The sequence below is a fragment of the Dendronephthya gigantea genome, unplaced genomic scaffold (genome assembly GCF_004324835.1).
Source record: "Dendronephthya gigantea isolate DGI-Jeju-01 unplaced genomic scaffold, DenGig_1.0 000006F, whole genome shotgun sequence".
Lineage (NCBI taxonomy): Eukaryota > Metazoa > Cnidaria > Anthozoa > Malacalcyonacea > Nephtheidae > Dendronephthya > Dendronephthya gigantea.
In genome coordinates this window covers 3,926,828-3,954,727 of record NW_021163016.1, presented here as the reverse complement: position 1 = coordinate 3,954,727, position 27,900 = coordinate 3,926,828, and the positions used below count along the sequence as shown (strand labels likewise).

At 36.4% G+C, this 27,900-nt stretch overlaps 4 protein-coding genes across 5 annotated transcripts; 1 reads left to right on the top strand and 3 right to left on the bottom strand.

Moving 5' to 3' along the window:
* Positions 1-3,549: 3,549 nt before the first annotated feature.
* On the bottom strand, positions 3,550-5,706 carry LOC114516602 (forkhead box C1-B-like). The gene has a single exon (XM_028536129.1). The coding sequence runs from the start codon at positions 5,621-5,623 to the stop codon at positions 4,235-4,237; it is 1,389 nt and encodes a 462-aa protein (XP_028391930.1). The 5' UTR covers positions 5,624-5,706; the 3' UTR covers positions 3,550-4,234.
* Positions 5,707-12,649: 6,943 nt separating this feature from the next.
* On the bottom strand, positions 12,650-22,428 carry LOC114516423. Its single transcript, XM_028535895.1, is given in 23 exon segments — positions 12,650-13,223; positions 13,321-13,489; positions 13,667-13,790; positions 13,904-14,066; positions 14,170-14,285; positions 14,398-14,512; positions 14,597-14,689; positions 15,052-15,150; positions 15,218-15,391; positions 15,688-15,888; positions 16,024-16,245; positions 16,478-16,750; positions 16,918-16,995; positions 17,078-17,281; positions 17,284-17,622; positions 17,883-18,476; positions 18,700-19,658; positions 19,745-19,848; positions 20,014-20,366; positions 20,464-20,643; positions 20,837-21,081; positions 21,212-21,379; positions 22,035-22,428. Coding segments are annotated over 22 exon segments (5,028 nt in total). The 5' UTR covers positions 21,348-21,379; positions 22,035-22,428; the 3' UTR covers positions 12,650-13,136.
* Positions 22,429-22,445: 17 nt separating this feature from the next.
* LOC114516421 (protein O-linked-mannose beta-1,4-N-acetylglucosaminyltransferase 2-like) lies at positions 22,446-24,416 on the top strand. Its single transcript, XM_028535892.1, has 2 exons — positions 22,446-22,689; positions 23,305-24,416. Exons 1-2 carry the CDS (start codon positions 22,673-22,675, stop codon positions 24,392-24,394), a joined length of 1,107 nt encoding a protein of 368 aa, XP_028391693.1. The 5' UTR covers positions 22,446-22,672; the 3' UTR covers positions 24,395-24,416.
* Positions 24,417-24,554: 138 nt separating this feature from the next.
* Positions 24,555-27,867, bottom strand: LOC114516422 (NEDD8-activating enzyme E1 catalytic subunit-like). Of its 2 annotated transcripts, none has more exons than XM_028535893.1 (18): positions 27,792-27,867; positions 27,521-27,626; positions 27,319-27,399; positions 27,075-27,157; positions 26,901-26,981; positions 26,781-26,824; positions 26,644-26,708; positions 26,416-26,494; positions 26,259-26,338; positions 26,056-26,158; positions 25,772-25,885; positions 25,644-25,697; positions 25,522-25,558; positions 25,353-25,434; positions 25,104-25,204; positions 24,908-24,971; positions 24,767-24,821; positions 24,555-24,662 (listed from the first exon to the last, which is right to left on the bottom strand). In XM_028535893.1, exons 1-18 carry the CDS (start codon positions 27,851-27,853, stop codon positions 24,577-24,579), a joined length of 1,377 nt encoding a protein of 458 aa, XP_028391694.1. In that variant the 5' UTR covers positions 27,854-27,867; the 3' UTR covers positions 24,555-24,576. The 2 variants fall into 2 exon arrangements, with proteins under 2 accessions (XP_028391694.1, XP_028391695.1); XM_028535894.1 differs by having other exon boundaries at positions 27,706-27,795.
* Positions 27,868-27,900: the final 33 nt, after the last annotated feature.

Here is a 27,900-nt window from a genome sequence, read left to right as displayed (position 1 = left end):
TCACAGGCCACTAATCAAAAAATATGAAATGAAATTTGAAGCATATATTCCATGCACCACATGGTTACATGATGTCTTGTTTATGACACAGCTGCTTGGGTGGCCTGTAAACTTTACGAGCTTCAATTTCCTGAATCATGTCATTTAAGTAGAAGTGATGAAAGGTATGCAGAAGGTGGAGATCATCTTGGAGTTGTCACTTGGTTGCCTGGCCTGACATGAAATAAGATTGGCTTAATTAATCTTATTAGTAGCTTTTTGGCTTCTAGCCTGTCATAAAATACAAATGACCAGCGTTAAGGTGTTCTGCTGATTGAGCATTTTAATGAATTTCCCTGATAGTTGACAGGGTGTGAAGTTAGGCTGTGTCCTCTGTTGGGAAATCTTTAGACACAATTAAGCGTCTTGAAAATAATTTGTACAGAATGAATGCATTCGAAGTTGTGAATAAAAAACTGAGTTGCCTTTTTTGGGAATATATTCATTTAACACACAACTTTGTCAAGTCTATCAAATGCAAGCATATTTGGCAACTTAGAATAAGACAAACATTCTGGGAGGTGTATTTACTAAGCTTGTCTGCATCTGAAGTCCTTTTAAAGTGAATAAACATCAACATAGGAATTTATTCTATTTAAGTGTTCGTGACTGCTTGCTTGTGAAGTTTGCAGTAGTTTGCACAACGAAAATTATTCGAGTTTTTAGGCAAGTTCTCTGGAGTCTCAGTCACCATGGTGGGTTGCGGCACTTAAGATTACTAGTAATACTGATTCCATGCACATTTTTAATCTTTTCAAATTCTGCTTTCATACTATATAGCACCTCCCTTTTCCGTATCATGTATTTAAACCGTGCTAACGGCAGGTTTTTAACAAGCTTTAAAAACCAGGCAATTCATCTTATCTCGTGTTGGTCTATCATATCTTCAATACAATTTCAGAGCAAATTTCATTTCCTGGGTGGCCGCTTACTTGACACAGAACGATGGAGTTGAAACTGCAACACAATTAAATTATTCTGGTTTCTTTGAGAGGAACATTCAATTGCTTGTATATCATAAACAGTAAAACGTTAAACGGGTTTAACAATGTTGACCCTACCCTAACCTAAAATCTATTTTATGCATGTCATGACACACGATATGAAACAATTTTCATGACAATTCTTAGTGACCACCACTGAAGTGAATGAATGATCATATTTTGCCCAACAAGTGGAGACCTCCTCATGATATTGACCTTCAAAATCCGGGGCAAACAAAGTTAAATTTCTGTCAGTAATTTTTCACATATCCTTATCACAATGACCCAGCGAAAACCTAGACACCTTGGGAACCCGAACCCTTGTCAATGCTTAAGCTTATATTTTTCCTTTTTACTGTAACATTGTACATTAACTTTTTTAACCCTAATCCTTATTTAAACATGGTAGAAAACGAATATTTGTGGCGGCGAGGAAATGTAAAAATGATTGAGAGATTGATTGAAGCTCTGGACTTGTTATGATAAATATTTTCATATTTAGGAACAGAAATCTTCGTGTCAGCTAGGTTACCCAATAGGAAGCTTATCTATTCTTTACGACGGGACGTATAATATTCTTATAAAGCTTAACTCGTGTATATTAGCGTGGATATTATCTCCCGCATTGCCGCGAGTTAAAGAGGATATATTCTTCTAACATTGACCAGCTACGACAAACATGAAAAACACCAGTGCGCACGAAAATACGAATAATGTTTAGGTTCATGATCGACCTCTCGAATCATCCGCTGGTGTAAACATGAAGACAATGAGTTTGATTAGTGTATTTGGTTTAGCCTCGAGTAAGAAGATAACTCTGCGTTTATGCAGGATGCAATAACTGGGTTCTACCTCTAGTTTGACGAGAAACCTGAAAAAATTTGCTGGGTTTAGTTTTAAAAGTGAATGCCCTAGCAATACATAAAACAGAGCACTTGATTTTTCTATAAGTATGAACGCCCACACAAAATGAAGAAGCAATGCTTTGTTACTCAGTTGGTTTGTGTCCGTGCAAACACAGTTAATATGGTGCAACGCCCGGCTGACTTGAGCCATCTGAGTCACGCAAGGCCACAACCGAGTACTTTGATCAACTCCACTGCACTGATGCACGCACCGCCTCAAACTCTATTGAGCTTTATCGTACACGAGCTTAGATCCACATTAAGTAAGGGAGGAAAATTTTAGGTTGTCTCTTAGGTTGCCCAGCGTTGTCTCTTTATGAACTAATGCAGTTCAACCACAGTGTAATTCCTAAAAATTATTAACATTTTTCACGCATATGAACGCGTAAATTATGTTGATTTCTCCGCAGCTCGGAAATGAATATTTAGGGTCATGCAATGTTCGTGTGTATGATGGAGGTATTTAACAATATGTGTTGTGATTATTTCCAGGAAGGAACTAGTTCATCTGCGGAGTTTAAATTAACTTCTCAGTTTCATAATCTTCGGTCCTAGTGTGACTGTAAATTAGCCGTCATTCATGTTTCTATTTAACGCGCTGAAGTATGAATTGTTCCCCCGCAGCTCAGTCAAAATGAACGAGAATTTAATTTTGTCTTTATTTAAACGTTGCTGGCTTACCATTGAAACAATATCAGACTGAAATGACGAACGTAAAAAAATGAATGATTCATTTTTATGCTCTTATTATAGTAGCTATAACCGCCGGCAGGTGGAGCCCGGCCTCCTGCATAGTTGAACATTGTATTTACTTACTTATTCAAAAATCGAAACCACGAAGTCATATTTAGTAAAATCATCGAAGTCTGTTAAAATTACAATGCAATCGCGAAATACGCAGAGCCACAGTTTCATTTCTAGCAGTTGCGCGTGCGTAAGTAGCATTGTGAAATATATACATATAAATAAACACATCAAAGACGTTGCTTCAAAAGTTATTAAAGCCATCAAAGTGTGCCAGATGTTGAAAATGCAAGTGGTTTGAAACCATTCAATTGATTAGTAGAGGTTTAAACGCTTTGACGCAGAAACAACGAGAAATATTTAAACACCCAGTTAAATGCATGGATGTTTTTCAGTAGCATTGACCGCAGTCTGATCTTACACAAACAACATCAAGTTTTTTCGTCAATACTTCTGATTTGCAAAGAAAATTCAAATCCAGTATTCTATCTTTTCTAAAAGTACTCACATAAATGGTATTAAAACGATCAAGTGCATGGCAACAGAAGAGTTTTTAAATTGAGAGGAATACGAGATATCTTAACTCGGCAACGTTATTTGCAAATGAGTCGTACGTGCTTGTCTGCACTGAAACAAGAAGTTACTCATGATGGAATAGACAAAGATGGTTGGCTAATTTAACAACATTACGTTTTCACAGAAATAATTTCTATCGATTAACCACAGTTTATACAACAATCTATGATTCAAGCAAAACTTTATCAATTGACGCCCTTTTAAAGTTCGAGAAATTTTGAGGCCCAAACCTGTCACAACTGTGCATAATATAGTTAAAAAGAGAGTTTTCGTTGGCCACTTTCGATAGCCTTTTAATTTGGAACAAAATCACGGCACCCAACTTTGAGGCTAAAACTAATCCAACTGTGCCTTACTACAGTTGATTTCCTTTAGCTCAGTTCACCTGCGGTTGTCATTAAAGAACACAAGCAGTTTTTGTGGGAAACAATTATTCAGCACAAAATAGTGCGTGACTTGTTTGAAAACGCACGACTGAAGAACGCAAAACTGTTGCCACCTTGTTAGTAGCTTAGTCTTAAGAAAGCGGGCTTAACGGCTCTCCAAAGTTTATTTCGCAGACTGAATGATATTAAACAAGGCAGATCATTTCTAGTTTACTCCTTAAATAACAAGTCCGGCGGTATCGTTCAGCGACCATGCAAGGTATATATATATATATATATGCATGCATGTATATTTTCACTCGGCGAAACACAATTTTATACTGCCGCAGCGTAACTCCGTCGCTGATAGTAGCTACATACAAATAATAAGTATATTCATCTATTAATGTTTTATATCTTACAAATCCTATGCACAAAATAGCATTTTTACAACAGAATTAAATACTTACGCCAAATAACGGACTTATTTATAAACACGCATGAAGAAGCGAAGTTTAACTATAGTTGATTATCCCAAAGCGGATACGGGAGAAATTGTCAAATACTATCAGTTCAACCGTTCTTATATTATACTAAATATCAAGATACTTAAAACTATATTTTACCAACTATTGCTTGCTTGAAAATAACCTGATTCAATGTTACCGTAATTTGAGTTCATTAAATGTTCTGGGTTTTGTGAGTTTACTGCTAGACGTTGCGCTTCAAACATTTCCCGTACGTTAGGAAAGCCTGATGCCGCGGTGTTTTGCATAATTTGCGTGTTATCGGGGCTAGAATATGGCGGGGTTGTTTGTTCGCGTAGATACCACGAATTTGTTGTATTCATTTGTGTGTTAGCATTGCGTTGACTTTCGTTGTAATGATCTTGGCTAGGATATTGTGGTAAGTATGCATGTCTGGATGGCGCAGTTTCCGATTGTACGATGTGTGGGGAATGATTTGCCACACGAGGCGAATGTGGGATGTAACCATTGGCGTAATTTTGAGGAATTTGTTGTTGTGGGTATTCACATTGGGACTGGTAGTTATTTGTGACTTTTTCCATTTGGTGGTAAGGTGTTTGAGGATAATTGTAGGACGAGGCAGGGAAATTAAACTCGTTATAACCACCAGGTAGACTACACGAAGGATTGATGTGATTTCCTCGACTATCTTGGGCTGGCGATGAGCTGTTTGAATGAATAGGACTTTGTGCTTCTAGTTTTGGACTTTTCATAACTGGTGAAAGACTTGTGATATCTGCGTCTGTTCTGAGACAATGTTCTTTATCGTTTCTTAAAGTACAATGTTCCTGCTCATTTCTTATGCCACAATGATCTTGTTTCTTCATACAAGACGATTTCAGTTCTTCGTCTTTGTTATTATTTAATAAACTTTCATCATTTTCTTCGCTCTGCAGACTTTCAGCAGAGGTGCTGGCAGCTCTTTCGGTCTTATCTTCATTTTTACCCGCGTCGCTTCCCGTCTCAATTTCGTCCTTTTTCGCTTTTCTTTTAAAGCGTTTTCTTCTTCTTAAATAACTTCCATTCTCAAACATATTATAACTATCAGGATCTAGCGTCCAATAACTACCTTTCCCAGGCTTTTTGTCATCTCGAGCGACTTTGACAAAACATTCATTTAGACTGAGATTATGTCTAATAGAGTTCTGCCAGCCTTGTTTATTATCGCGGTAGTAAGGGAATCTATCCATAATCCATTGATATATTCCTGAGAGTGTGATGCGCTTGTCATGTTGATTTTGAATGGCCATGGCTATTAAAGCAATGTAGCTGTATGGTGGTTTAACCATATCTTTAGCGGCGGTACTTGCCCTAACCATAGTTGCATTATAATAAGGATCAGGTCTGTATTGAGAACCAGGGTATGTCATTGGATAATGCATACTAGGGTAAGGATGATTTGGACGATAGAAATCATAACCTTGGTAATGCATCATTCCGTTTGCGCCCGGTTGTGTTGATGAGTAAGGATACATCGCCATCATTCTCGCCTCTTTGACTGTTTTAATCAACTGCTCACTTCTCTACTCGCTGAAATATAAGTCACGCGCAAGCCCAGCTCAGATATATGATTAAGTTACATTGTTTTCACCCGTCTATTGTTAATGCCTTTAGATCTCAGCCAATCAGAGCTTCCCTCCCGCAGTGTGACCACACACATGCACAGAAGCCAGCAAAGGCAATGGCCGTTTTTCTGTGACTGTCATCAATTAAGTTCTTGTCAACACCATTGCTATGATAGCTGACCAACCACGAGAAAGATTCCTCCCACCCATCCGTCGAGAAACTTCAATGCATAATTACCAGCACAGAAGATTCAAGCAGTTCGAGAAATAAGATCTGGCTTGTTTTGTCCATGTTTAATCAGGGTTTAATCTGAGTCTTAGAAGCTTTTGAAATGACACTTATCTTACGATCATTCCCGTTGTCCCTGAAGTATGCATAAGACTCCACTTTGCGCATATTCACTTCTTGGCACTGATCAAAACCACGGCTCTATTCAGCAACTGTAACCTAAATACTTTAGTTTAAAAGAACTTCCCACTTCCCGCTAAACTTGATGTCACCTAATGTCTTGAACTATGCAGTTTGATCGGAAATTATTGAATCGTTTACTTCAATGGTCGTTCTCAGTTCATACGAGAGTGCAAGGTGTTTCAGTTGGCAAAGGTTTTTACCTTGATAACTGCTATTCATTGTTACGATATTGGTATATATTTTAGAATATTGCCATAGTTTAAACAACACTCGTGTGTTAATCCGGACACTAAACATACTTTAACAATCCCGCATGACATTTTGAAGAGAAACAGCTTATTCTCAATCTGACGTATGGATACAGCCCTCAGAGGCAGTGCTGTGGTAGAACTGATAACTTTCCTCACGACTGCGCTAACCGATGCCGTTAAATAACAAACTTTCTTTACGTATTACGTCTGCATGTTTAAATTGACAATACTCCAAGCGAGCGGAGACGTTTCTTCCTCTTTGAGAGGAAGGCGAACACGGCTGTTTTGCATAAAGATATAAAACAATAAATCGCAAATTATTAGGAAAAATCGCTGCTACGGTTAGGAATATTAAACGATTGGATTAAAGCTGACAACAGAAGAGACTGTGTGAGAAGATACAAGTATAGGATTCATTCAAATGATACGATTTCGAAGCAGTTTCAGAACTCACAGAAATTACATGAATAAACTTGGTTTCATTTTCAAACATTGCGCAAATTCTACTAATGTCTCGCCGGTCCGAATAAAATTTTTAAACGTGATAAGCGCAATTTCGCCCGCGCGCGGCTTCTTTACAACCGCAATTCAAGAAGTAGTTATCTTTCACAGTTCACCGACAAATTGCTGCTTCAAGTGCGTTATCATAAGACGCGCGACCGCCGCGTTGTGGTTGGTTAGGAACGAGATCTTATCAGGACATCCGAACATATCTCCAGGGCTTTTGAACATCAGTGTTCATTTCTCCTCTACTCCAAACTTGTCAGCAATATGTTTACAAATTCATAAAACCTATTAATGACTGCTCAGATGCAATTTATGCTTCGAAACCAAAATAAACAATCATTTTTCTTAATCATTCTATCGCTGTTTCACTTTAAGACTTTATGTTTTGCACTTCGAGTCATGTACATGCAATATCACCACGCGCAAAAACGTTTACCCTTAAACTGCTATTCCATTTAAGATCCGTGTTTGGAGCTGATAAGATGGTTTAATAGGTATAATGGACGGAGGTGTAAAATTACAAGTGCTATGCTATTTTTGACAAGGCGGGGTAGACGTGATCTTCTCACCTTCAATGATATAACATTACATTTGCTTCGAAGATAATTTAAGTGGAATTTTGCTATACTTCCTTAGTCCTGAAGTAGTTACAAGTATTCTCAAGTATTTTGTTAAATGTTGTGATATTTGATCAGTTAGATTTTCCTACACTGGCTAGTTCAGTCATGTTTTCATATCATTCACTAAAATAGTCGCGCACGATTTCTTCAATTATAACCTGAATTTTGAAATATTTTACAACAGGCAGTTAATACGACAACATGTAAGCAACGAAGAGCAACTCCGTAGACCGAACGAATAAACTATCAACGTTGTATATAAACACATGACATAGGGATATATATGACCTTGAGCTCTCAAAATCAAATTTCACCTATCGTCTGACATTAAATATATTGCGCAACTTTTAGTTAAATGACGCAGAAATTAGCATTAACTACGTAAGGCTGCGTGAATGTTTTAAACAATATTTTAATGCTTTACGATAATTGCCCTTTCGTTTTGGCCACAAAAATTTGATCAATTTACCGATTGTTTGAACATTTTACTAATTAGAATTTTTACTGTGCCGGTGATAAAACTAACAATGAAATTACAGCTGCTATCTTAGCTGCCAAAATAAAACAAAATTCCAAGGTAAAAAACAAAAGCATATTTTACAGCGCTGGGTGAATCTGTTCAATTATTTACTTGGTCAATAACAACCCTTTTAGCTTGGCAATTATTTACGTTTGTTTGCCAACATTCCAAGGGATGACTGATATAAATACCAATCTCTTTAAGAGAAAATACCTTCGCAATTCCTAAACAACGACACAACCTTTTTTTGGAAGGCTGGTTTCCGAATACACACAATCGCCACCTTTTACATTAAATCAGGGTTGACTTAGGACAATGGCAGGTGTAGCTTCCCCTAGTGTACTAGACTATGGTGATGTCGTTTTTGACTGAATCATTGTCAACGCTTTCTTAAGTGCGGTCCAGTCGGTGATTGTTATCTTACTTGCAGACACTTCAAACTTCAAGTTTTGTAAAGTTATCTCGACAATACAAATACCATCACGGTCGTGCGGAGATAAAATAGTGCGGAATTCCGAGGCTGGGGACATATGGTTACAACTTACACATCAGTACAGCAATACAATATTATATATAATAAATAGCAGACTATATGAATTTCCTTTCAGAAATAAGAAATTAAATCTTAATTCAGTAAATATCGAAAGATAAAGTCACACCAATAAGCCGACACTATACCAAACTATCATAAATCTTAAGATATCTATCAACTAAGGACATTTCATACCTTGGTTGTACCTTGGATATATATATGTATCAAACAGTTGATAGCTGACATTAGCTGTAATTCATAATGGTGAAGACAGGTTGAAGACAACAAATCTATTTATCGTAGAAAGGTAAGAAACAGATCAAATTAGTCATTTTGTGATACCTGGAGCAGGCTTATAAAAAATTAGTGTTTAGTATTATTTCCAGGCCCTAGCTTTACCTCTGAAATCTTGGGCGTTTTCTCCTTTATTCCACGTCTTATGAGAAAACTACCCTAGATAAAAACCAAAAACAAACTTAATGTTATGAACTTTTAATACAACAACATTATCCTAGCCGTTTCATATCTTTCCTTCGAATAATATCAATTCTAAAAAATGCTAAAATTGCAACCAATTTAATGTAATAGTGAAAACTGATTGAACTTCGTCAATCGTCATCTCGAGCACAGACAAAGGACCTACTTGGAAAGAGGGCACTCCGCCAAAAAAGCCTGTAACGCGCTGCCAAAAACTTCGTCATGTGCGCGTTTGAGGGGCATTCATTCCCCCATCCTCGCTCCCGAACTTAAATTTCAAGATGGTGAGATTTTAAACCATTTAGAGACTAGATGATCAGGAAAAAGATTTTTGCGGTATTTTTTCTTGTATAATCGCCCGCCATTTTTCACTGAAGTTTTCGGTTGGGTGCATGCTTCCCAAACGCGCATGCAGTGGCCAAACTTTTCGTTTGTACAACAATTACACCTCTGGCTCTGTCCAAGAAGGTCCTCTGTGTCCCTGGAATCCCGGCAGATATATTTTATTTTTCTGACAACAGCGACCAGATCGTAGAATAAGATTATTCCTTTTTAAAATACCCTCAATACCTTTCATAGTTTGAAGGATTTTTTAAATAACATTTTTTGTTTTTCCTCGCATCAAGTGTTATTATTTGCCACAAAATGATTGTTTTTAATCTAAACAGGTAAAACTTTTTGCAGACATATAAATCCTAAATATACAAACAACTTATTAAGGATTTATCTTACTTATAAAGTATACTAATCTAGGTCGTATTATACCGCACGATTGCACTCAGAGCAGCCGAAAAAACATCGATGGGGTGATTGGGATCATTGGATTAAGTTATTACTGGTTATTACCAACCTACCACGCCAAAATATTGAAAACATATTTGATACTGAATGCCATCATACGACATCGTCAATTAATGATGTTGTCAATAACATTGTCAAAAAGAAACGTGTGTTTAATTTGGGATTATAACAGTTCTCGTTCAGGGAACACAGCTTTTTCTTTGTTTCAGAGAAAAGTTAAGCCTATATTTCCCTACTTTTTTTTGAAAGTACTGCAAAATATTTTAGTTCGTAAAATTGTTTCTTACTGTTAAAAAAATAAAACAAAGAGACTACAAAGAAAGTTCCGAGGTTCTTTTTTTTATACCACTTGTAGACCATTGACCATTTTATTTTTTATCTTAATTTATAAATCAAATGGCAGCCATGTTTTTAATACTGATACCTGGAATAACTTCATCTTCGCCAAGGTCTTTGCTGTTTTCAAAGGTACGCAAAACACACTTTTTACATATACCCGAGAGGTTTGTGAAGGATATTTCTTCTTTAAAACTTTTCAAGCATTTAATTTTCGTGGGTTGTAGTAAAAAGACTAAAGTGTTTCAGTTCGGTGGTTCTTTTACTGTTTACTGTGTTTTTACTAGTCTCAGGCTACCAAAACAGTGACCGCGCATTAATAAAATTGCCAGGAACACAAGACAAACGTCTGTAAGAACAAGTTCATAAAATCACCTGATTCATTCGGTAAACGACAGTGATAAACTACTCTGATAGTTCGTATTGTGTTTATATACAAAGACTATCAGACGAACTCAGTTCTTTCCAAATTTTGACCTTCGCAGATGATTTATTCCGACCAACCTGTAACGACATCAATCACCCAATCTTTCCAGTTTACGGTACGATTCGTCTAGAATTCATCGATTAGATTGCTCCCCCCCTCAGAACGATTTTGTTAAAGCTTTCAGACTAGCACCTCGGCCTTTTAAAAACTAAAAATTGAGCTTTATAAGCGTGTTCTCTCAAAAGAGACTTAATATGAGTTATGAGGCTAGGTTTGGCAAAAAACTCATTACAAAGAAATTTAAATAACTTAGTGCATGTTAGTGTCTTTGATGATACCCTTGTGACAAATCACTTGACTTGCGCTGGCGGTAAGATTGTCGCATGGAGATTACCTTCTTCAACGTCACAATGAGTGGAAACAATACATTATTTCCATAAGGGATGTGTTTGGAAAAAAATTAATGAATTTTTTACTGCAGGATGGTCGAGACAACATAACATATGTTTCCTGTTAAAATTTCTAGATTCAATCTTTATGGAAAGCACAAAAGCATATGTTTTAAATGTTTGCGAATTCCTGCAAGCCAGTCAGAGACCACCCATACATACAAGACCTGTAGCGTTGAATTTTCTCTTAAACTACCCTGATCATTTTGACTTGTTTTAAATCGATTGAAGAACAACCTATACAGCTAAAGACGTATAAATATTGCACTTGTATTTGAGTGTCAATAACAATATATAGTGATGATTCGTAGCAGGATGCATTTTAACTACAGTATTGTATAAATTGGGGAAATCTATTTTTGTTCTGACGACTTGTTGAAAGTAGATTAAATTGATTTGATGCAATTAATTCACGTGAACATGTTTAAAAGTTCCCTATGCAGGTCAGATAAAAACTCAATCATTTCACTCTTTCTTAGCTGTTGAAAATAAAAAAAATTGCGTGGTGTTGTATTAAGAAGAGAAAATTAAAATGAACGTTGAATTCACCATAGCTGTAACTAATCTTTGAACTGGATGTGTTTCGTTTCACATTCACGGCTGTCGAAGAATTAAATGAATCCCACACAGGGTGAATTAAACGTAAAGCAATCCAATATCTCATTCTATAGTCTATGCCAGGCATTTACTAACTACGGAGTTTAAACAGACCAAACACGAAGAGAAGTTTCTCGAACGATTAACCAGTTCATTAGTCGAAATGAACGTTTTATCGTTAGTGTATGTTTGATACATGATTTTGATAACTTATCATACGAAATAAATATTCATTGTGATCTGAAAAGTGTTTCAAAAACGCGACAAGCATTAGGTACTATGGAAATGCCGCATTCATGTTTACTGCAAAATATCAGACTTATCAAGGCAATTGAAATCACTGAAAATTCTTCCCAGAATCGTTTTTTGTATACCTCGTTGCCTCTGACATTCTGTGAGAAAAATGAAGATGTAAAGGCTCATATAGGGGTAGTTCATGATCTGGAAATTCTCAATGATAGCTTGAAGTGCGCGGAAAATGTAAATTACTAATGAGGTTATGAGGTTATGAGGTCAACTACGCACCCAGCATGAAGCTAAACTGTGTTGACAATCTTGCACCACAGACCTCGCCTGCTTCTTATTTCAGCGCGTTTCTTCTCTGACGTCATGTCAACCAAATGCGATCTCCAAATAAACCAAATTTTACTGTGACACTGGAATGAATTAAGACCGCGCCATGAGCGTTCAATAATTTCTAAATGAAACATTTGGTGGCAGGAAATACTTTCGTAAAATCACGGAGTGATATTGAAATGAAAAAAGGAAATCCGCAAGATTGAACTCATAATTTTTTTGGACGTTTCGACTACGTTTTGGCCAACATGAGGAAATAATTGCGAAATAAGGTCTTTATTTAATGAGCTGGTGTTGATTGAATGACGGGCAGAATTTTCGATCACGCCTCCGGAATCATACGACATCCTCTCGCTCTAAGGAAACAAAAGACAAGATGAGACAAAATTTACCGCACGAGTATAGTAATAATAAACTATCTCAGCACAATCCTAAAACACGTTTTTAAATTCGCATCAGTTCACAAGATTGGTTTAAAATAAATTGTTTAAGACTTGCAAAATTGTTCCAACTTTGTAAGTTGTTAAATTACAGAATTATGACAAGAATATTAACTTTTTTAACAAACAACATAACAGCAAGAACACATTACAATACAGTGTTTCAGGTTAAATTCAAGCACATAAATGTTATCCATTTACCCATTAATATGAAAGTCTATGATTTAAAGGCAACTTTTAAGGTAGAAAATTGATCCAAGCATGTATTAATTGTTTCTAAGACATTAACATAGTTGACTGAATCAGTAAAATAAACAAAAATCGATATTATTTTGTGCCACTATTTCGTACGTTTCCAAAGCATGTGAAGCACTTGTCTTATTTGTCCAGAGTGCATTTAGCCTGCCTGATATTGAAAACGACGGATTTTATACGATGTGTGTTATATAAGTGATTGTAAATATCACCACAACTGTTAAAGAGAACATCATTCCTCATCATCTCCCCCCTGGGCTTCTGGTGCTGGATAAGGCAATACGGGGGCTCCAGGTAGAGGTATACGTTGTTTTATCCCCTGAGAAAAAAGAAAGAAAATAGACATGATATCAAAGGTAAACTTTCCATTTACGATGACAATAGCCAGTCTACTATTCTTTAGTCAAAGTAATTACCTGAAGAAGTCGTTGTTGGTAATTTTCATCAGCTTCACCTTGCTGTTGAGCCTCGACAACGACACCAGCTCTGCGAAATATTGCCTCCAATTCACGAGCATCCATTTTGTCTACAGGATCAACTCCATTTTTATTGATCAAATCCACCAAATACTCCTTGTAGTGTTTTCTAAAACAATTTAAGATTTTTAAACTTTCTTCGTGGTTGACGTGCGAGACAACAAGTTTTGAACAAAAAATATTTGATAATTTGGAAAAAAAACTCAAGTAATAGATTCGCGTGAGTTCTCATCTGGTATTGCAGGAAAAGAGACAAATATTGTAAAATATTTGATGGAATACTCACTCGCATAAGCCATCATGATCAGGTTGACAAAGACGTTCACATGGATGGTCTTCTCCAGTCTCCAATTGCAGCATAACATTACATATTTGAGCTGCCTCCACTGCGCCAGCGTTCTCATCACCATCTATACAGCGGAGAAACAAATATACCGTTAGTGAATTTATTTAAAAGCCACAGCGACCATTCAAATGAAACTGAATTGACCAAGGTCGGCTGAGTCGTAGGCTTTGGCCGTACCTTGCACATTTAATCGTCTTGCTTCGGCCTTATAATCCACTCCATTTTCTTGCAAGAGCTCCTGCAATGTCTGTATTTCCCAGTCCCTCAGATAAAACAGACAGGAGCGCGGATGATGAGCATGCATACCTTTTACTGTACAGTTTGGTATTACAGTACATCTCTGAAGACAAACAAAAAACAAATGTAAATAAGCTTTGTAAAGATAAAAAACCTTTGTTTCCATGTCACAGGTATGAGACGACCTCAGTCAGATATCGACATACCTCGCGTTTAAAGGGATTATAGCAGCCACTACAAAACTCGTGTCCACATTGATTACACTTGAAATGCATACAACCACCTCTCGCAAGATCATAACGAAATTTACAACCTGGACAATCTAAATTAAACAGTAGAATTATTATCCCCAAGGAACTATCAACGATGCCCTATGTCTCAAGAGGAACTACAGTATCTCGTGAGGGGGCATTGAGTTCTGCGATGATGCTTACCGATGCCATTTCGTGCAAGATGACCAGCAAGGCCTGCCATTTGATATTCCTCATCGTTTTCTTCTTTCCATCGAGCAAACTCTTGACAAGTGATTCCCTCATGTTGGTCCTCCCACTAGACAATGACGCAAAATGAATAAAACATACAATTTTATAGACTCGTTGTCAGACTGAAATTATTATCAAGAAACACAAAAACCTGTTTTTTGCACGTGAAGCATGTGTATTGTTGACAGTTTGGACACTGCATTTTGTTTACGTTTGGCAACTCGTTGATGAATCCGTAAGAACACTGAAAAGAAATGATATTAATCCCCTTAATTCCCCTACATTTCTTCTCTAAAACCCTCTCATACCCATTCTATTTTTTATTCCTCTCCTCATCATCCCTTTCCTCTTCATCTTCCTCACATTCTCCATTCACCTCCCCCATAATCCCCCATAATCCCCCCTCTTTTTCACTCCTTCCTATCTCTCCATCCTCTTCTCTTCTTCATTCACCTTACATTCTTCATTTCCTTCCTATTCTTCATTCCCCTTCAGTCCTCTTTAATCACCTTCTTTTTCGTCACCGTAATATCTCTCTATCACCTTCAATCCCTCGTCTTCCTCATACAGCCTTATACATGTATCAACAATTCTCGATGTACTTACATGTGCACACCATCTGAAGTTCTCTTCTTTTCTTAAGGCTCGATCGCGAAGCTTCTTTTGAAAGATATCGTGTGTTTCAGGATCCACAAGCTGTCGAATCTAATTGGAAAAATAAATTTTGGTTGATTGGTTCCATGTTATGATTGAACAAACGCTTGCTTCTTACCATAATATCGAGATTGTTGAAATAATCCGCCGCCGTAGCTTCGTCACTGAGGTCTGGTAAACTGCAGACAGGACAAGTGATTTGATGAATCTGCTTTTCTTTGATAAGACCCTTCAAGTATTCAGTCACACAATCTTTGCAGATTTTGTCCTGACAGTTGAGAAATGTTATCATCTAAAAATCGTAAAATCAACAGCAATTCATGGCATTGTCACAGACAACATCACTTTTCACACAAAACTTCAGCATGACATTAAATTAATACAACTGAAAATAGACTCCAGCATCACCAGGGTTACTGCTCTTGGGTGACACCAGATCAAAATTGAAATATCGTCATTCCACGCCCAGGAAAAACAGAATGTACAAGGGATAGTTGTACGAGAGCTTGATAGCGCTATTCATCGAAAAAACGTTTTTACAATCGCTCTAAAATCACCTTCGAGTAAACCTTCTCAGATGGTTATTACCTGACCCATTGGTTTCTGTTCAACACATATTGGACAATCTTGTTGTAAATAAGCAAGAGATCGCTCCATATCACCAGAAGCTTCAGCAGCCTCGATACAATCTTCAACATCGTAATCTCCAAAATCCACTAGTCTTACAGCCGTCTCAGCTCTTCCCCAGGACTTCATGTTTTTCTCCGTATAAACGATTCGTACACGACGCTGAAGATGGGTTTAAAAATATATTAACACATTATTGTGAAAGATTTAGAATGAATAACAATACCGAAACTTGCAGTTAATAATGTGAGAAAATGAGATGGTTTCAGTGGTACACTTGCAATTAATTGCAATTACCTCAAAACTGACATTTTTATTTCTAATAATTTTCTCACAGGCTTCACTTAGCCTGGAATTTCGCCTTCCCAAATCTTGAAGACGAAGAACTCGTTGTCTGATCGGTTCTAAAGCTTGGTTTTCAAGCTCAAGCAAAGCTTTCTCTAAATTTCCGTCGTTTCTGTCCAAGGCGTTCAAGCAATCAACTCGAGTGAAAAAAGAAGTTTGCCCCATTTTGGCAAGCTAAATAAAAACGGAACTTCAATTAAAATATAGTATTACTAAGTAATTTTCGGACATCAATGATCTTAGCCAGAATCAAGAATCTATAATGAGATTAACTTTACTATTCTCAACAAATGTACTTCAAGGTCACATAACTCGTATTGATTCCCCAACAATATCAGTCTTAATTGCTATACAAGAAAATCGTATCGAAATAACAGCGTACAAGATTTGAAAAATAAATTCTTACTTTTTCTCTTCGTGATTCAATACATGATTTACATGCACTTTCAACACTGCCATGATTCTCTAACAATGCTTGCTTCGCTTCGTCTGTGCTGAGATTACCAATACAATCATTTTCATTACTTGTCCGTTCAGTTACTTTACCAATAACCTCAGCGACCCGATCTGACCACTCATCTTTCAACCATTGTACGGGATTACGTTTTTTGGGATCTTGCCAGTTAAGGTGGTTTGCAAGATTCAACTCTTCTGGAGTGAAGCCATGTTTCTCTGCTTCCTGGTGACAAAACATGAATAAATTATGAACTATCTGAGAAAGATATCTCAAACGTGGTGGTCCAGTGTAGGTAGTATTCTACAATAAACTGTCGTAAGAAAGATATCTCAAATTGAAAAAGTGTCTAAACTACATGAAGGAGATATCTTATATATACTTCACTGTACCTTTATCCACTCGACGTAAAGTTTGCTTTGTTCATCAATATTTCTACTTGAAATAGTTTCCAACGGTGTCTGAGAATTCTAAAACAGAATGTATATTTAAGTTCAAATTTCATTACAAATTTCACGCTTTCTGCTGGCATTTACCCTTTCAAGCACTTACAAGATAACTGGAGAAATTGTCTTTTGATCCACTTTTGACAGGCATGCTATACATTCCCTTTGACGACCGCTTATCATAGAGTCCGTGTACCACTGGCGCGTCTCGTATGACATTATAATTTTGGAAGGTTTTATTCTTGAAACGATCGTAATTTTGTCCTTTTGTTCCTTGGTCACTGAGCAGATGAAACTCCGCCATCATTTGCTGAATATCATCAGGATTATAACCGGGGGGTTCATGCCTTGGAACATTGTATATTTGTTCCGGGGGGGATGATGATACACCTGCTTGAGCCAGAAGATTTCGTTCTTCATCAGAGAGCGCGCTTCCAGGACGAGCTTGATTGAACTGCTGAGGTGGATGGTTCCTTGGATTACAATTTTGGTTGGGTCCTGGTAAATGCCTGGGTGGTGACTTTCCTCGAGAAATCCCCCCTCTCTGAGCAGTTTTTGAAGTTGATCTTCACTCAAGGACAGGTCATTTTCGTGTTCATAAAATCTTTCATTTGCTCTGGGATTTTCATATAAAGGGTTACTAAATTGGTTCTAGTGAAAGAAAACACTTTGTTATTATTCTCCATAATATCATGGCAATAACCATTGGTGTACCAGACAATAGTGTTTAAAAGTCGAAACTGGAAGACAAACGGAAAGCGTGGAATGATGTGGCTACGTTTCCAAGCAAATTTTTCAAAATCACACTTAAAGAAATCTTTGTATTTTTATAAAAATAAAACCATGAAAGGTCGTTTCATGATTGTAGATGATCACTGTAATAAAGTTTTGGAAATAACGCTGAGTGGTACCTGTCTCGTCATTGTATCACGGGAATTACTCGGTACAACCTTCGTCTTGTTCACCAGGCCATTATTAATAAGATCTTGTTCAGTGAGAACTCCTGACTGCATTAATTGCCTCAACTGTTCATCATTGAGATCGTCAGCAGCACTTGTTCTAGGATATTCAGCCTGGCCATAATATCCCGACCGTTTTCTTTCTTCAACTATCCTATGCAACTGATCTTGACTGTCAATAGTTAACGTCTCCTTTTCACTTATCAATCCTTGCCTGTGGAATTCTTGTTTCTCCTCATCAAATGCAGCCGCTTTCTTTTTTTCTGATATTTCCTGTTCTCGGTTTTTTTGAGCATCGCGCACTCTCCCCCCGGGAGCAGAGTCATCACTGGGTTGTTTCTTTGCCGGTAAAGGGGGGGCATTGCTGTCATTTCTCGATACGAAGACGCCTCCATCAAGCGGATGATCTTTTGGAGTCATGTAGACAGCTCTGTGATCTTGCTGTCTTCCCGGGTTTGTTTGTGAACCATATGCCGCAGGTGGAGTCATTTGTTTTGCTGGTGGATACGAGGGTGGGGCTGGCTTTGATTGTGGTGGTGTTGACTTCTAGAATGAAATGTGCTGAAGAATTAATTAATTGAGACATCACCGCTGAATTATGACAGGTAATCACAGCCAATGTATTGAACAAAGCCAACTTTTGAAATAACCCGTGGGAATAAACGAAAGTTGATATTAAAAGATACGCCGTCTTTCGATTTCATAGTTATCCAAAGTGAAATTACTACAATTCGAGTTAGATACACAAGAGAAATTGGGAGTGGCTTACCTCAACAAGATTAGGGAACTTCTTAAGATCAGCTGGTGTTTTACAACAAACTTGACACACCTTTGTTGAAAGAGGATTTCTGCAGGTACAATGTTCACAAACCCACTCAAGCATCTCATCAATATCTTCATACATTTCTTCATTAGCTTCATTTACACGTGTTGCCAAACCTGGAGCTCGTGGGGGATCAGGCAGAGTTCTTGTCGCTAGTTCACTTGACTTGGCTAAATCTTTCAGCAATACTTGTTTTTCACTATCACCAAGCAACGTATCAAGTTGCACTTTACAACTTGGACATCGTTTTTCATATTCATTATGAAACAAAAATGAACAATTAGGACATGACAGGACCCGACGAAGAGTCTTTGCTTCGTTTTGATCCATGTTTTCTGATTGGTTGTAATCACGAGGCTCACTTCCTGGTTGGTTAAAACCTTGGTTATACACAGAATGTGGATTTCCTGGTGCAAAAGCTCCATATTTATCACTCAATCTTTGTTGTGAAGGATTAAGATTGATACCCTGGTTACCAGATGACATCCTTGGTGACGTCATGTTGCCAGGTGACATAGTTGATGATGTCATGTTGCCAGATGACATAGTTGGTGACATCATGTTGCCAGGTGACATCCTTGGTGACGTCATGTTGCCAGGTGACATAGTTGGTGACATCATGTTGCCAGGTGACATAGTTGGTGACATCATGTTGCCAGGTGACATCCTTGGTGACATCATGTTGCCAGGTGACATAGTTGATGACGTCATGTTGCCAGGTGACATAGTTGGTGACATCATGTTGCCAGGTGACATAGTTGGTGACATCATGTTGCCAGGTGACATAGTTGGTGACATCATGTTGCCAGGTGCCATAGTTGGTGATGCCATGTTGCTGGTCGATGTTATATTGCCAGGTGACCTTTGCGGAGTGTGCTTGCTTCCCCAGCCAACAGAATAATTATCTTAAAAATTCAGAACATCTTTTCAATATTTATTTCGACCTTTCAAAATGAATGGCTCATAATTGATATGAAAACATTTTACTTACATGATTCTGCAGGATTATTTCCTTCATTACGAACACCTTGGAGTAGGCTTTGATCTTCCATCTTTTGGCCTTTGCGTTGTCGTGGAACTGGAACAGGTCGGAATCTGCAAACATGACTTGAAGGCTTAAATGACTTACATACTGTATGATGGAAAGATCACTACCAGTGGAATACAATATCACGCTAGGTTCTTATTATAACTTGATGACTATGTGGCCACTAAAATGATGGCCACTAAAAGAATGATCAATAATTTTTTTTTCTTTACCTCTTTTCCTCTATAGTTTTATTTCTTGTTGGAGGAAGTGGGGTTCTGATATGATCTCTTCTTAATTTATGACAATGCCATCTTTCATCACACTGCAGACAAAATTGCATATCACATTCCTCACAGTTCCTAGCAAGATTCTGCTCACTGCAAACACCGCAGTATCCAGCATTAAAGAGAGCCTCTCCTTGGCAAGCTGTACCAGATTTGTCAAAAATCAGAAATGGATGATTATTTTTCATTAAAGCATCAGTTTCATGGCGAGCCACACAAAGGTCAGCTGTAAGGACTAATATAGTTTGGATGTTTGGTTCATCAACATCAGGGGGAAATGATAGAGCATTTTCTGTTTCCTAAAAAATTGAAATGAAGTTTGTACCACCAGCAACATTTCAAATATCAATTAAAAAAGATCAAATTTTATATCATCATAACTGATCAGTAATGTACCTGAGTGTAGCCCATTTTTTTCAGAACATTTAGAGCTCCATTGACTGGAAGGACCATGTTCTGAATGATGCTTATGTTATATTTGAGCACTTTCCATTGGGGAGGTTTGTCTTCTCGTAACAAATTGACAGCATACTTCTCTAAGATTGAAAGAGCCGCAGGAAGTAGGTCAATGTCATCCTGAAAAGAAAAGTTTATTCTCTCTCAGATCCCTGTAATACACAAACAACTTTGAAGAATTTATGGCTATAGCTTTTCCTAGGGTATATAAAATAAAAACTGTTATCCTTTTTTTCATATAAAATAGCTGACACACTAGCAAACATTTATCTACTATATGTACATGCAGTTCATATTATATACTGTACTATACCTTGTTATCCTCCAGCAGCTGAAAATATTCCAGTAATCTATATTTTCTGTTTGGTGAAGATGCAGCTTGTATACACAGGTTTGCAAGTTTTGATTTATCCTCATCATTTGAATATTTCTTGCATGCTTCATCCAGGAAAAACAGCAATTGAGGGAGTGTACCATCTTTGCTTTTTTGCTCAGCTGATACATTGATTTTCTTTAGTTGCACACAACTTGGCAATCCACTCTGGCCTGAGGAGAAATCTGAAAATTGCAAAGGGAAAATAAAGAAACATAGTTGGGCCATAATCATGTTTTCCTGTGGACTATAAATATAATATAATGTACCTGGCGGTAATAATATAATGTACCTGGTGGTAATAATATAATGTACCTGGTGGTATTCTGGGGGTTCTCTGAACATCTTGGCCACTGCCATATAGATCTAAAGTTGAGAAATCCCCACTTCCTGTTGCTCCAAGATGTGCTGATCTTTGCTTAGGTACTGGTCTATTCCTTTGATCTGCCATGTTAATCAAGCATCATATTTCATTTTTGTTACCTACAGTAAATAATAACAAAATCATCAGAGAGATTTTATCAAAATCTCTTGAATATTAAAGGTTTCCAAGCTTTCACTAGTCACAAGCAAGAGTTTAGTTTCTGTATTTATAATGTATTTTCAGTTCATAGATAATTTGAACAATATATTTCTGAAAACAATGCTAATAACTCTAACACCAAAATATTTTTCTGCATACAGCTTTTTAACAACTGGAACTACCTTTCTTAGGATTATTATCATTGCTAAAATATTCTACTGTTCATAGTCATACAATATTAAAACATGGTTTGGATTTTGTCAGACACTTCAATATGTAATCACTTCTTCCTGTCTGTTTGTGTGTTGTGTCGTGGTATCAAATTTAAAGCAAAATTTTCATGGAGAAAATTTAACACCAATTGTCAAAGCTTTTGAATCACAAATCACCTACGTTATACAGTATATCAAGGACTTAGACATAAATACTTAAATGTGTACAGTATTTACGACAAAAAAGAGGCAGAAGACTTTATCAATTTCCTTGATAATGATGAAATATGAAAAGAATTAGGACGTTTCGCATGTCATTGTGTAGACAATAACAAATTCATTGCAACGCATAAGCTCACGATTGCGAGTATAAGTAAAACAATTATATGAAAGAAAACCATACCTTTCTGTGTTTGCTGTTTTATCTAAACACATGAGGCTCTGCAATTTTACCAAGAAAAACATCGTTATTTCGGGAAAGGGAATAACCCTTCGATACATTCCACAAAACCATGTCGTAATACAATTTATGACGCCAGGGGAGGACAGGTATGCAAAAAAGAAAACATTTGTCCAAACTATTAAAATATCCTACTAAAGCGATATATTTTAATTCCAAAAAATTCCATTATATTTCTTTTACAAAAATTCCAACCAATAGCCAATTTAACACAGGAATATCACCGGAAAAAGTCAACCTCTTTTACCTACTAACCACTAGTAAGTAGTGTTTTGTCGTAAGTGTTGATTAAAGTCAAAGTGAAAGTATTACAAGCACCGGAAGTCACGAGTACAAACTTCTTAGAAACAAACCTGCATAGGCAGGCTAGATTCTAGAGAAGCATCGCCGATGATTTTCCCTATTTTTTTCTACCATAGAAAGATGAAGATTTACATTCAAAATTTAGGCTGCCCAGCACAAACTAAAACTCGGTTAACTCGCTAAAATTGAAGAGAAACTTCACAACAGCCTTGGCAATAAAGTGCTGACTCAGCAAGATTGTGGTGATTAGTGATTACGGTCAAGCACACAAGAACAACATGAGTTGGATATTTTGGTATTGTGTGATTTCTCATTGTGTTTTCACTCTGATTCTCTACAAACTCACTGAAAATTTAAATAATCCTTTAGTAAAACTAACAAAAAATACAGACAGAAACTGCGTGGAGAAGCATCAGAAAATACAAAACAATTCAAATTTGGTGCGAGAGTCAAGTGTATGGTGTTATGGTGAAACCAGAGACAATCGTATTTGTCAATTTAGAAACTTGTATTACTCACCTTTCGATAGGGAGTATATATTTTTTCATGGAGACTCTAGTATTATTCAAGGAGTGCCTGACAAACGTTGTTCTCCAGCCTTACTTGATCTGACTTCCATCAAAGACCATAATAAACAGTATTTTAATTTTCAAGATGCACCATTGTCCGCCTTAAAAAAATTCACAGATATTGTTAAAATTGATCAACCAAGCTTGCTATTTAATAGATTTAACCCAGAGAACATAATGCATGTAATCCATGACGATTTGTTGCCACTCTTCTATACATTAAGACATTATTTCCAAGATTTTCAAGGAAACAAACCATTTAACATGGACATACAACTTATATTTATGGAAGGAAGAGATGAGGGGCCTTACTTTGAACTATACGAATTATTTTCTAACAGGAATCCAATCTTGTTATCCAAACTTTTACAAAGAGCTATTGACACATTGGTATGTTTTCAAGAGGTGACTGTTGGTATTTCAAAATTTACAACATGGTATGAATATGGTTTCCACATGCCTCAAGCACCTTTGCCAAACCATACTGCTGATGGTACAATTATTCGTCAGTTTACAACATATATTACCAACAAACTTGGAGTAACACACAAGACGAAAGACTCAGACTATCTCATCTTATTTTCACGAGAATCCAACAGACTCATACTTAACGAGTTAGAGCTCACATTTACAATAGCAACAACCTTTAATCTACGCATTGTCCGGCTAAGTCTGGAAACAAATGAACTTGGTGAAATTATAAAACAGATCCAAGGTTCAGCAGGAATAATTGGCATGCATGGATCAATTCTAGTCTTATCCATGTTCCTTTCTCCTGGCACTTTTGTCATCGAGCTGTTTCCTTATGCCATTAATCCTCAAAACTACACACCTTATAAAACTCTTGCTGAGATCATGGATATTAGGTATAGATCGTGGCAAAATAAATTCAAGAACAACACTATTGTGTATCCTAACAGATCAAAAACTGAAGGTGGGATTATACATTTGGATAAAGAGACACAAACAGAGATCATAAACATGGACGATGTTCCTCCTCATTTGTGCTGTAATGACCCCTACTGGTTGTTTAGAATTTACCAAGACACTGCTGTTGATATTCCATCTTTTATTGGAGTTCTAAGAAATGCTTTAAATGAGGTGAAAAAAACACAAAAAAGGAAATACATAAAAAAGTATCCTGGCAAAATAAGAAGTATTCTCTGCAAATGTTTGATATCTAAGGATGGTGTTAGTTTATTTGTATCCTGGGAGGGTTCCTGGAATATGCAGTTTTACAACAATATTTCCTATGAAGTTTGGATTCAAGATACTTCAGACCAAAATTACATGGCATATTTATTGTCAGGGGTTACAGAACACACATTTCATGACAATATAACATATAATACAACATATAGTATCTGGATTCGTGGGGTTATAAATGACAACTATGGTCCATTTTCTAATTCATGTACCTGTTCACCATAATTCATTCCACTGATATATTCACATATTTAACAAAGAGTGCCCATAATTTTCCATTTATAATCCTCCATTCACTCTCCGTTGATTGAAAAGATTCAGTTTTTAAAGTTGTATATTCATAGCAATACACAGCTCCATAATCTGGTACCTCAGCAGCACAGAATATTAGACCAATGAACAATGTTTCATTCAAAGGAAATTCGGAATATGATTGGTTTGGGTGAGGTAGAATCAGCCACAGCAATTTCATGACCATCTGTTATACCAAGTTCTAAAAAAATTGATATAGTGCTGAACTCCACAACATGACAACTTTTTTTTGCACGAACCAGCACAATTTAAGACAAGCACCCCATTATCTAAAGTGGTCAGTACCTTGGAGTTTCTTTTCTAAGTTAGGTCTAGTCATTGCTTCAATTGATGGAACGCTCTAAGAAATATATTTTAAGGATTGATAAAAAACCAGCAGTTCATTAAATGGCAATATTTTTAAGACTTGAATATGCTGATGCTCACCTTCATGTATAATGTCTTATTTTTTCCATTTATGGATGTAGTAATACCTGGTGCTTTCATTTGACTAAAAAGCAGAATGATCAAGATTTTTTGAACACTTGGCTCAGAGTTGTTTGTTCTTCATTACCTAGCAACTGTTAAAATATTAATTTCAAAATATAAGTACAGTATATTAATTATTATACAATTTACTTACAATAATTGACTTTCTATGAGGTAATCTATAAGATTTTGTAGTGTATCATCCTGAGAGAATTTCAGACGTTGAGGTATTCGACCACATGCAGAACAGTCTTCCTAAAAACATTTATGATAAAAATCAATTAATGCATCATCAATTAATGCATCATAATCAATGCATTGATGTTTCTCCAGGCAAGACTGCAGTGAAAGGCATCAGCATTCATGTAGAACAAATTATAGCAATCAAATATCAACCAATTACCTTTTTCTCTGCTTCAAATGTATAAGTGTACAATCCATCAGAATCATTGAAAACCATATAATTATTAAGAGGCTTGCAGCAACTGGAAATGCATCAGAATGTTAACAATACATTTATTATACACTTCCTCCATTACATACTGTACATAATAATTTAAATGTTAACTTACTTGGTTGCTAATTTGAAAACTTCCAATGCACATGTAGCTAAAAAACAACAATTAACATTTTACATTACACACATATTGTGGATAAAAATTGAAGGCAGAAAGGCTCAAATCTGGTCAATTACCAGCAATAACTGCATTTGTTGATGCAACAGCAGGAATTATATGTTTGATAACACCTGAAAAAATCATAAAACATCATAATGTAGCTTTGGTTTTACTAACAATGACTTCATCATCAGTTATGTGTTACCTTGTGTCAGTCTGTAAGTGACTCCCCTGATATTATAGTCTTCAGACCGCTTTAGGGCTTGCTCATAAATCCAATGAACATGTTGGGGATTGTCACCATCAACTGGAGTATTATCTTAAAATTAAATATTAAAATACATCAAGGCATGTATGTCAATCAGTAGTGGCAGATTACAGAGAATAGAGAAAGACTTTAGACACAGATGAATTCTCCATCTCTGGTATAAATATGCTGTATGGTCAATACTCAGTTTCTGAACTACAAAAGAAAAAAACATTGTCCACCTCCAAATGGTTTTTCTTCTGACCACTGAAGAACTTTTGCATACTCAACACAATGTTCAGGCAGTCTTGGTGTGGAAGCAATTGTACACATGGGATAGTTTATCTAAAATTTACAGAAATATTTTTCCGTCGTTGATTATGCTTCATTATTTTCAGACTATTGATTTTTAGGAATACCTGGGAATACCGTTGCTGGGAATTACCTGGGGTGGAAAGAGATCCAAAGTGCATTCAATGCAAGCTGTGACACCAGGGATGACAACTCTTGCATTGCCCTTGAATGCTGCAACCAAAAGATTATTATTTGAATTGTGCAGCTAAGATTAACTACAAGATATGTCGCGACCACATATAAAATACCTTCAGTTCCACCATCCACCATAGGTATTATTGTACTGTGGTCAACATTACCATCATCATCATAGTCCAGTAAACTAACCTGCAAATAGAAAATGCCATTCCACATGTTATATTAAGAACCTATCTTGAATTTGCACCAATTTTATGCAAGGTAAATTACAAGTCTAAAAGTAGCATTAATTGTCAATTCAAATTTTGATTTTCACATAAAATTTAATTTCCACTCACCAACATTCCATTTATCCACCTTCTAGCAACTACAGAATCCAGACCACACACAATAATATGAAAACCTGCACACATTAAAAAAATAAAATTTACGAATACTGTTGCATGATATTGATATCAACATTGAATCAATTAACCTTTATAAAAATCATCATCTTTGTCTTGTATTTTACAGAAATGTCTTGTAAGAATTAAGACCAAAAATAAATATATTTCCTAATGCTTGGTCAGGATGCTATAATGATTTTAAAGGATACGGTGTAACCTGACATCCCTCAATACGGTTGTTTAAAAACTCAGCTGCCACTTTTGCTTTTGATTGACCAATATCCTTTGTTCTATTAAAATGAGTAGTGACCAGGGTTATTAAAGGTTGGGTTATTTGGTTGTATAACATACCTCATATAGTAGTCATTAAAAATAATTCTAACCTAAATAGGAACTGTCTGTTGAGATTAGAAAGGTCAATTGTGTCCATATCAATGACATCAATATTTTGAAAACCACAAAGTGCCTAAAAACATATATAATTGAATATTGGAGATCTTTCTGTCATATCAGAGAGAAGGCTTTATTAGAGAGGTAACAAAAGGTGACAATATCAAGCCAGGATAATTAACATGACCACCCTTATAAATTTGAGATATCTATTTCTGATATCAGAGGTCTTCATACCAAATCTTTAAGTAATTCACACCCCAAGCCACCAGCACCAATTACAAGAATTTTTATAACTTCTTTCACAAACTGGAAAACCTGCACAATGATGGAAATCTGCTGCAAATAATCACACAACCTCTGAGATATTATATAATTAGACGATTTAGATCTGGACAACATAGATTGTCACCAATTTTGGATCATAGCTAGATCTTACGTCAGGACCAGGCTCAAAGTCTGGGTGAGCCATTGGTCCGTTTCTGTTCAATATTCTTTCAACGTCAGCCCATCTTTCACCTTGCTCACTTTTATCAACAACCATTCTGAAGAAATATAACATAATTGGCTATATTAAGGTCTTTAATAGGTTTTAAAACATGATCTAGCATTTTAAATTTCCACCTGACGATTGTACAGAAATATTTCCAGATAAATTAGGTTTATCACTACCATGCATCACTTGTAAAACCTAAAAATTTCAAACTTACGGAGATTCAACACTATTTTCCGGATTAACAACTAAATTCTGGACTTCCACATTAGCAGCCATTATTGGATTTAAATGTTGACATTCAACCTGACCTTTCATGAAGTTCT